Source organism: Charadrius vociferus, unplaced genomic scaffold, assembly GCF_000708025.1.
Source record: "Charadrius vociferus isolate BGI_N301 unplaced genomic scaffold, ASM70802v2 scaffold453, whole genome shotgun sequence".
NCBI lineage: Eukaryota > Metazoa > Chordata > Aves > Charadriiformes > Charadriidae > Charadrius > Charadrius vociferus.
This window is the reverse complement of record NW_009647575.1, coordinates 686244-693992: the sequence shown is the minus strand read 5'-3', so window position 1 is coordinate 693992 and position 7749 is coordinate 686244. Positions and strand designations below refer to the sequence as shown.

General features: G+C 38.8%; 1 protein-coding gene across 1 annotated transcript; it reads right to left on the bottom strand.

The window, feature by feature from the left end:
* Positions 1 to 4107: 4107 nt before the first annotated feature.
* Positions 4108 to 6811, bottom strand: YAE1D1 (Yae1 domain containing 1). The gene is made up of 3 exons (XM_009880921.1): positions 6695 to 6811; positions 4945 to 5066; positions 4108 to 4537 (listed from the first exon to the last, which is right to left on the bottom strand). Exons 1-3 carry the CDS (start codon positions 6809 to 6811, stop codon positions 4108 to 4110), a joined length of 669 nt encoding a protein of 222 aa, XP_009879223.1.
* Between the last annotated feature and the right edge of the window lie 938 nt (positions 6812 to 7749).

The following is a 7749-nucleotide window of genomic DNA, read 5'->3' as shown; positions in this document are numbered from 1 at the left end:
TTATTTGTAGAGTATTTTAAATTACAAAACCCCCTTAATTCTAGTATTACACTCTGAATATTTTTTAAAAAAACGTCCTAGGCCTGACACTTCTATAAGCATAAACTAAGTTGCCAAAGTAATGAGTAATTAGATTGTACTGTATCAGTATTTTTTAAATTCTGTCATGTGATTCAGCCAAAAAGAGTCCAGCTTCAATGGGTGGATATCACTAAATAGTTATTTTATTTCTAGATGATTCAGAACTGCTTTACTTTGAAGTGGTACCACATGAGAACACCAGCTTTTCTGTCTTTTTCCTTCATCCTGTGAAAGAGAATTTAGCCTGTGGTATGTGTGGAATAATTGATACTGCCCTTTTTATTGAGCTGACAAGGGACTTAGTTCTATCTAGGCTTTTGCACGACACTTCTCTGCTACAAATACATTCTAAGGGCTACTCTCAAGTGTGCAACCACAAAAACCACAAAGTAGCACTTGTGTATAAGTTGCTTACTAAGAAGTGTTCTGTTTTCAGTGTAAAACATAAATGCAAATATTCAAGTCCTATTCTGGCCAGCAGTTAGTTAATAAATTGTAACATCTACTATTTCTGATTTAAATATATTAGGAAAAAGCAAGTCTTATGCAAGAGCATTGCTGCAAGCCCCTTCCTATCAAGTCTTACCTCACTTGAAGCAGCAGAATGAAAGGACGGTTTTCAATGTTTATAAAAATGTTTCTTTTGAAATACTTATATTCTGTTCTTTCTTAGTGATAATTGATGTTATAACCTCCAGAGAAGTCCAATGTCGCCTTCATTTAAACCCTCAAGATCCAACTCTAAATTCTAGTGACGACTTCATAACAAGAGTTGTGAAGCGGTAAGTAATTTTATTTCATTTCATAACAGATATCCATTTAGTGGAAATATCGTGTGCGTTCACAATGGCATAAACTCAGCAACCAGAAAACGTCACTCTAGTAAAAAGTTATATTATATAGTGACAATAAGTTAGTCATAAATTTGAAACATTAATAGTGATAGAAAGTGTTTCTTCCTAGTAGAAAGCACGTGGGGCAGGGAAGCAATTTTGAATGAAGAGAGTTTTACCTCTTATAAAGATGCTTTTTTCTTTTGTAAACATGCTTTTCTGAAGACTCTAGCTGATGACAGTCTCCTGATTGGTATAACTTAGAACAGCATAGAAAGGACTTTTTCCACATCTACCTAATACCAATCAGTGCTGCTTCTCAGAAAGTGATATGTATATGGCACGTCTACAACACTGTCTCTGGCTTGTTTTCTGAAACAAATTCCAAGAAAGGCAAGTTGCTGTGATATACAAACATATGCTAGGGAAAGGACTGAGAGCACTAATTCATTTGGCATAATCTAGTGTATCTATTTGATGACAGCAAGATCAATACAGGCTGGATTTTGAACCTGATTTTTAATCAGCCTGCCCTGTCTTAAGTCACAAGATACCCGGTTCCAGGAATAGTATCTAGTAACTCTATTGTTAGAGTGGAAAACAAACTCCTCTGGTGTAGATAGTGTTTTGGAGAAGATATGCTCTGTACCTGTCTTATACAAAATGTGAAAGTTAGAATTATAAAATTCAGCAACAATTAATATATTTCAATATTGTTAGTTTAGGTTTTCATTAAAACCACCCTTATGACTTTCTTTGACCAAACCCTCCCACTTTTTCTACTAAAGCTTGTCTGCACCACTAAGCTCAAAGTTCCAGCACTTGATTTCATTGTGTCAACATGTTTCTGGTATAGCACATATAGTTATATTGTAGCTACAATGTAATGCCTATTAGGTTTCACAAGGCAAAAAGATGGAAGGAGGTCGTGCTGTTTTCTACCGCATGTATCATTCGGGTGCCAGCCACAGTTTAAAAATAAAGTGCGTTGAAGAATGGATGAAGTCTGTAGTAGTGACTAATGTTTCATTTCCTCCTTCAGTTGCATGTCAGTCCCAGTTGTCATGAGAGCTATCTTCAGGAATGCTGCCAAGGTGAAAGCTGATAGTGAAACACAAGACGTGGAAGCAGACATGAAACAAAAACCTGAACCACCACGTGAGCAAATTACAGATTCTAATAGTCTTGAAGAAAGTCTTTCTGTGGCTGGTCAGGAAGATTTGGTAGTGACAGATACGCCAAGTATCACAGACAGCCCAAAAGAAAATCTCTCTGCAGCCAAACTGGAAACTCTGGGTGATAACATGGAAAAAAGTAATCCCATAGTATGCACAGAAACTTTGTGCAGAGTGGAGGAAAGTAATTCCACCGCTAGTACAGAAGCTGTTATGACAGATAAGTAAAACACACAATCTATTGTTTCATAATCAAACAAGAAAGAAATATTTCCCCTGGCGTAGATTGCTTTTCCAGAAGTAGTTGGAGACAACTTGGCAAGCTCACTGTCTACTTAGTAATTTGTGAATGGAGTTTCCTCTTTGCACACTATTAAATACATAGAAGTAATACTCTTGAATTTGCATTTTTAAACTTCCGCATTTGGAAAGTCTAACACTGCTCGAGTAACCTTTCTTTGTGTCTGCACCACATTCTACCACAGTATGGAAGAAATTCCTGTCTAAAATATGTGATAGAAGCTATAACATAACACATGCACTTGTAGAAAAGTAACATTTATCCATGCCAGCATTATGCTAAATAAATTGAGAAAAAGAAAGTTGCTTGAACGATTTTGTAATTAATACAGACAGCCCTGTTTGTCCACTATTTCAGAAACAAGTTCAATAAGAGACTCTTAATTGCAGTTCTTTTTTCCTCTAATACAGAAGTGGCACTGAATGGCAGCCAAACTTACAGTTCAGCAACTCCATGGCAGGATAACAGAGCCTTTGCAGGACAATAGAGCCTTTACTAAGAAAGTTGTAAACCCAGTCTCTGCAAATCAAGTCATTTTTACCTTAGCTTTTTTCTGGCCTCAAAGTATAAAACTGTTTCGTGATTTTTTTTATTTTTTTTTTTTTTTTTTAAAGTCAACTGTTCAAAATTTCAGTTTGTCTCTGTCTAGACTTGCTTTGTCTCAGACAGGAAGGAAAGTTACAAGCAATTTACAACAAATAAACTCCTAACTTACTGTAAATCTGTTTAATTAGTGTAAAACAAAGATAGGCATTCACAAAGAAAGACTTCCTGACCAGAGCGATTTGCAACTACAGGTAAGGCACGAAACAGGAAAAGGAGTCAAATACAGAATATTGGCACAGAAATACAAAGTTGTTGGAAATATGAATGTGTGGCTAACAACGTGTTTCTAAGAGAATAAGTTGAAGAGTTTGGGAAAAACACTATGGGAATAAGGGAAAGGGAGTTCAGGCTAGAGGGACTGGCAAAATAAATACAAAACTACAACTAAGTTCATTAGACTGGAAATGTGTTCATTGTGGTCTAACAGGGTAAGAGTAGATGGTCTAACAGTAAAACAACAGAAACGTCAGTAATTCTGCATTTGAAGAGAATGGTGTGTTTTCAGCAAAACTGAAATAAATAGAACTGCATGAAGAGGAACAAATAGTTTTTAACTGTAAAAGTGCACTGCGTAGTGGTTACAAAAGGGAAGATTTTGACAAAAGGTGAGAAATTCCTATATTTTATATAGTGACTAGAGAGTCACAGCACTCTAGAAATCAGCAGCAAATCCTGTTCTATTTTGCACAGTTAGCATAGCATCAACAGCAGTTTGTTCTGCAAGAACAGCTTCTCCATAGCAATGGGCATATTTTTTAGATATTAGAGGGTACCTATTTAGAGGCTATTTAAGGGACCTGCTCCATTTCCAAACTGCTCCCAAAGAGAAAGTGACGGTGAAATGATAGCTTCTGACACGGAACAGAAACATGTTTAATAAATCTTTGTGGAGCTTTAAAAGTAATTTCCCCTTTCTGTGCAAGTTATATTCAAGATCGAAAGCAAGGGGTTTTTTTTGCCAATCGTAGTGAAGATTTACAGAAATTACCTCTACTGGGAAGTATCAAAATTAGATTTTCCTTAAATGAAGTGATGCATCAGCCTGCACATGGTCCACAAACTGAGAATCAAATCCATCTGAGATAATTTTAAATACCACGAGACAGAAAAACTAATGTTCTAGTTGCTGGACATGATGGAGTACATCCACTGATAAACCCAGTTGCTCTACTAGCCAAATAGTCTGCTTTTTAACCCAAGCAAGGGTTGACCTTTCAGGATCTGTGCAGAGTTCTGCCTTGCTGCACTCAGACTGCAAGGAACCAACCTCACCATTATTTCCACAAACGTTTTCACCAAAGCTGCCAACGTCTTTGTGTTTTCCAGCTTTAATTTCATTGTACTCTGTCCTAGCTGGAGCTGTGTCATTAAGGTCCATGTCCTGAACAGAATCTAAAATGTGTCCGAGACGTGGCTGTTGCTCAACAGAATTCAGATACTTAAGCACATCTTCTTCATGCTTTCCAATCACGTCGAGAAGATTATTTATCTTACTTAAGGCGGAATCATGTCCATTAAGATGACACCAGGACAAGAGAGCACTGAAAAGTGAAGGGAAAAAAAAAAAAAGTGATGACATGTACACACAGACTTCCAGTGGTTGAAGGGAGATAGCAACATGACAAGGTGTCTATACCATATAAATGTATATCTGCTTCACGCACAGTTTCTGGGAAATTCAAGCAGTAGAACTGAATAGTAAGCTTGAAGATGTAGATTCAGATAATTTTCAAAGAGCAACTGAAGGTCTATTTCTAAGAATAATCACTCTACACCCAGGTAGGCAATTCCCTGTATTCAAGACCTACGAATTCTCAGGTTGCTCACTTTGGACAGAATCACAATCCACTTTTTTTTTTTTTTAAATTAAAACAAACCAAAAACTGCATGCACATGCCTCCGTACATACCCTCCACACACATACAACCTTAAAAAGTTTGTAACTTACTTCAGAGTTCCTCTGAACTGGCCACAGGTAACCATCAGCTCAGCACCATGTCTATAGCCTTGATTGAAGCCTTCCTGGAGTGCAAGTTCTTTCCCAGCCTCAATTCCATCCCTATAGCCTTCCTATAGTAGGAGTGGTAAAACAGGCTGTTCACAATGTGAAAAATTTGACCTATGACCATTTCACAATAAAAAAATTTGAACAAGTATTCAGTCTCTTAAATTACAGCTTCTAGGTTTGAACATCCTCCCAGCTACACCCCCACTGCCAAATCAAAACATGCTTTTTGCAGTGCGTTATGATTTACTGAGTTATAAGATCCAGTTCTTTTCCAAAAGGATCCCCAGAAGGGTCAGAAAATGAGAAAAGTAGTTTTAGAAACATCAAAAAATAAGACAAATCTGCAGAAAAGCATGCTTGCTATTGTGATGACCAACTCCCATATGAAAAATTCCTGTAAGAATAGCCTCATATAGTTTTCTAGACATTTAAAAATAGATATGCTGCAAAACCTCCCCTTCAGCAGAGGTACTCTCCTGTCTGTAATCCATGTACCTGTTTTCACAAAACTAGTTATTGGGCCTTGCTACTCTATTTGCTGGATCTCACCCAATTCAAGAATTACACAGGGAAAAAAGATGGTGATGGGAAGTGAGTCGCATATACACATAACATTGTGATTGCTGTCTGTAAGAAACAGCTAATGATTGTAATGCAAATTAATTTCTTTATATTCTAATCACATTACCATATAACGTAGAATAATTTTTAACTTTTTCCACACGAAAATTGCAAGTTGTAAGAGTGAAAACTTCTGGTTGCTCATGAGAGAAGAAAACTGGTGGCCTTGCTAGAGAAATAGCCAGGAACAAGAATGTTTATTTTGCCCAACATACAGCTCTAGCCTTAATAACACTTTATGATTTTGCAGTATCTACTCATAAAATACCAGCGGGATTTGTGTAGGAACACTGAATAGCCCCTTAAGAAAACCAGTCTCTTCAAGGGACTCAGATGCAGGAAACTTCTCCTTGGAGAATAATACAACAGCTCTGTTGTAATACCCTTCCCCATCACCAGCCTACACAACAGCTTCCATTCATGTTCTTCAGCCAAATGCTGTTCACCCGTGCCCAGACGAGCCCTACTGGCCCCACTCTGAATGATAATGTATCTGCTGAAGTAACCTGGGTTTATGTACTTGCCTTGTTCCCTGTAGAATTCCAGGGAGGGAAGGGCTGCGGAAACCAGCAGTCATAAAATATATTTTTCACTAGGAGAATAAATAAGCCAAAGAACTACCCAGACCGCAATGTCCATTTGTGGTTCCACATGGAGTCACAAATCTTAAATCTGACTGATGAAGAACTCTACTTAAAAACCCAAACATCCCATATTTCTCTATTAGCACTGTTTAGCTGTGTTGCCCTACATTTACTAGTGGTACACCTACAAGTATGAAGCAAATAGCTCACATCAGAATTTAGCACTGCCTTCTACAAATACACATGGTGGTACAGAGGGAACCAATATCTTTTGGTAAAACAGCACTTTGCTCAGATAGACTACAAGGATGGAGTTTCTGTAAAAGCCTGCCACGTTTCCCTGACATTCAGGAGAAATTAGGCTGCAATAACTTTTAAGCAGCCACTCTTAGTTCTCCCTTTAAATCAGCCATATGTATATCAAGGTATGCATCAGGAAATCTAAAATTGTTAGAAAAACTGTGAAATCATTCTTATAGAAATACCTTCAATCTTTTTTTCATGGTGCTGTTCCATTCTTTCTGTAGTAGATACATCTCATCTGCATCTTCATCAAATATATCCTCACTGGATCGGCTAACTGCAACCTGTACCCAGGACATAACAGCAGCGAAGACGATGACTTCTGTTTGTGTTGTAAAAAAATACTGAAAAACTCTCAAAAGCCCTTCTGGCTAAGCGTCAGATTAGAAGTACAGGCAAAAAACGTGAGTTCTGAAGAGAAATCATGTACGCAGTTGATTATTCAACCTGTACATTCATTTCCACATGGAAGATGGATGCTGTTTACCATCAGGGTTCATCTGTCAAGAGAAGACAGACAGATCGTCAGTTGTAAAGCAACTTTTGTAATTTACGAGGACAACTTAAGACAGTAGTTTCTTCCCTTCTTATGGCAGTGACACGCATATGCATGTGAAATTAGCATTTCTGAATGTTGCTAGTACACCAACAGCAGGCAGGAACGACTTTATGACTTGATTCCGATAGCCCCATATAGCCTCCATATGATGCATTAAGTTATACGCGTAGGTAATTGCCTGCAGAGTTAATAACTGGCAAACATTTTCACCTTTGACTTTCAGTTTTCTGGTTACGGCAAATACTTCAGCATCTTATAAATCTCAAGGAGAAATACTCCTTTATATTTTGAACAAACAATTAGCTGGTTACACTGCAGAGGGAAGAAGACATTAATTGGATTGTTCCCTCTTTTTCCAAGGAAGAAAACCCGAAGAGGCCACTCGCCGCTACTTCACTGCGCCAGTGGAAATTCTTACAACCCACAAATACTGTTTCTTGCAGGGGCACCGACGGCTCGTGGGGACCCCACGGCGCCCAAGAGCCACGCTGCTCTCGGCCGCCCTGCTTTTCCTGGGACACAACGGGCTGGAGCCGCGCAGCCTGCAGTCTCCCTTCCCGCGGCGGGCCAGAGCTGCACCCCACCGGCCACACACCCTGCCCAAGCCCCCGCCGAGCCCACAGGCTTCCCTCCTTTCCTCCCCTCCCCCTCTCGCCGCGGCACCGGGCAGGCCCCCCC

Coding starts and splice junctions, on each gene's coding strand:
- YAE1D1 (XM_009880921.1), bottom strand. CDS start 6,811: ATGTCCTGGGTACAGGTTGCAGTTAGCCGATCCAGTGAGGATATATTT. Junction 5,067..6,694: donor CCATGAAAAAAAGATTGAAG/GTATTTCTATAA, acceptor CTCCTACTATAG/GAAGGCTATAGGGATGGAAT. Junction 4,538..4,944: donor CAGTTCAGAGGAACTCTGAA/GTAAGTTACAAA, acceptor TTCACTTTTCAG/TGCTCTCTTGTCCTGGTGTC.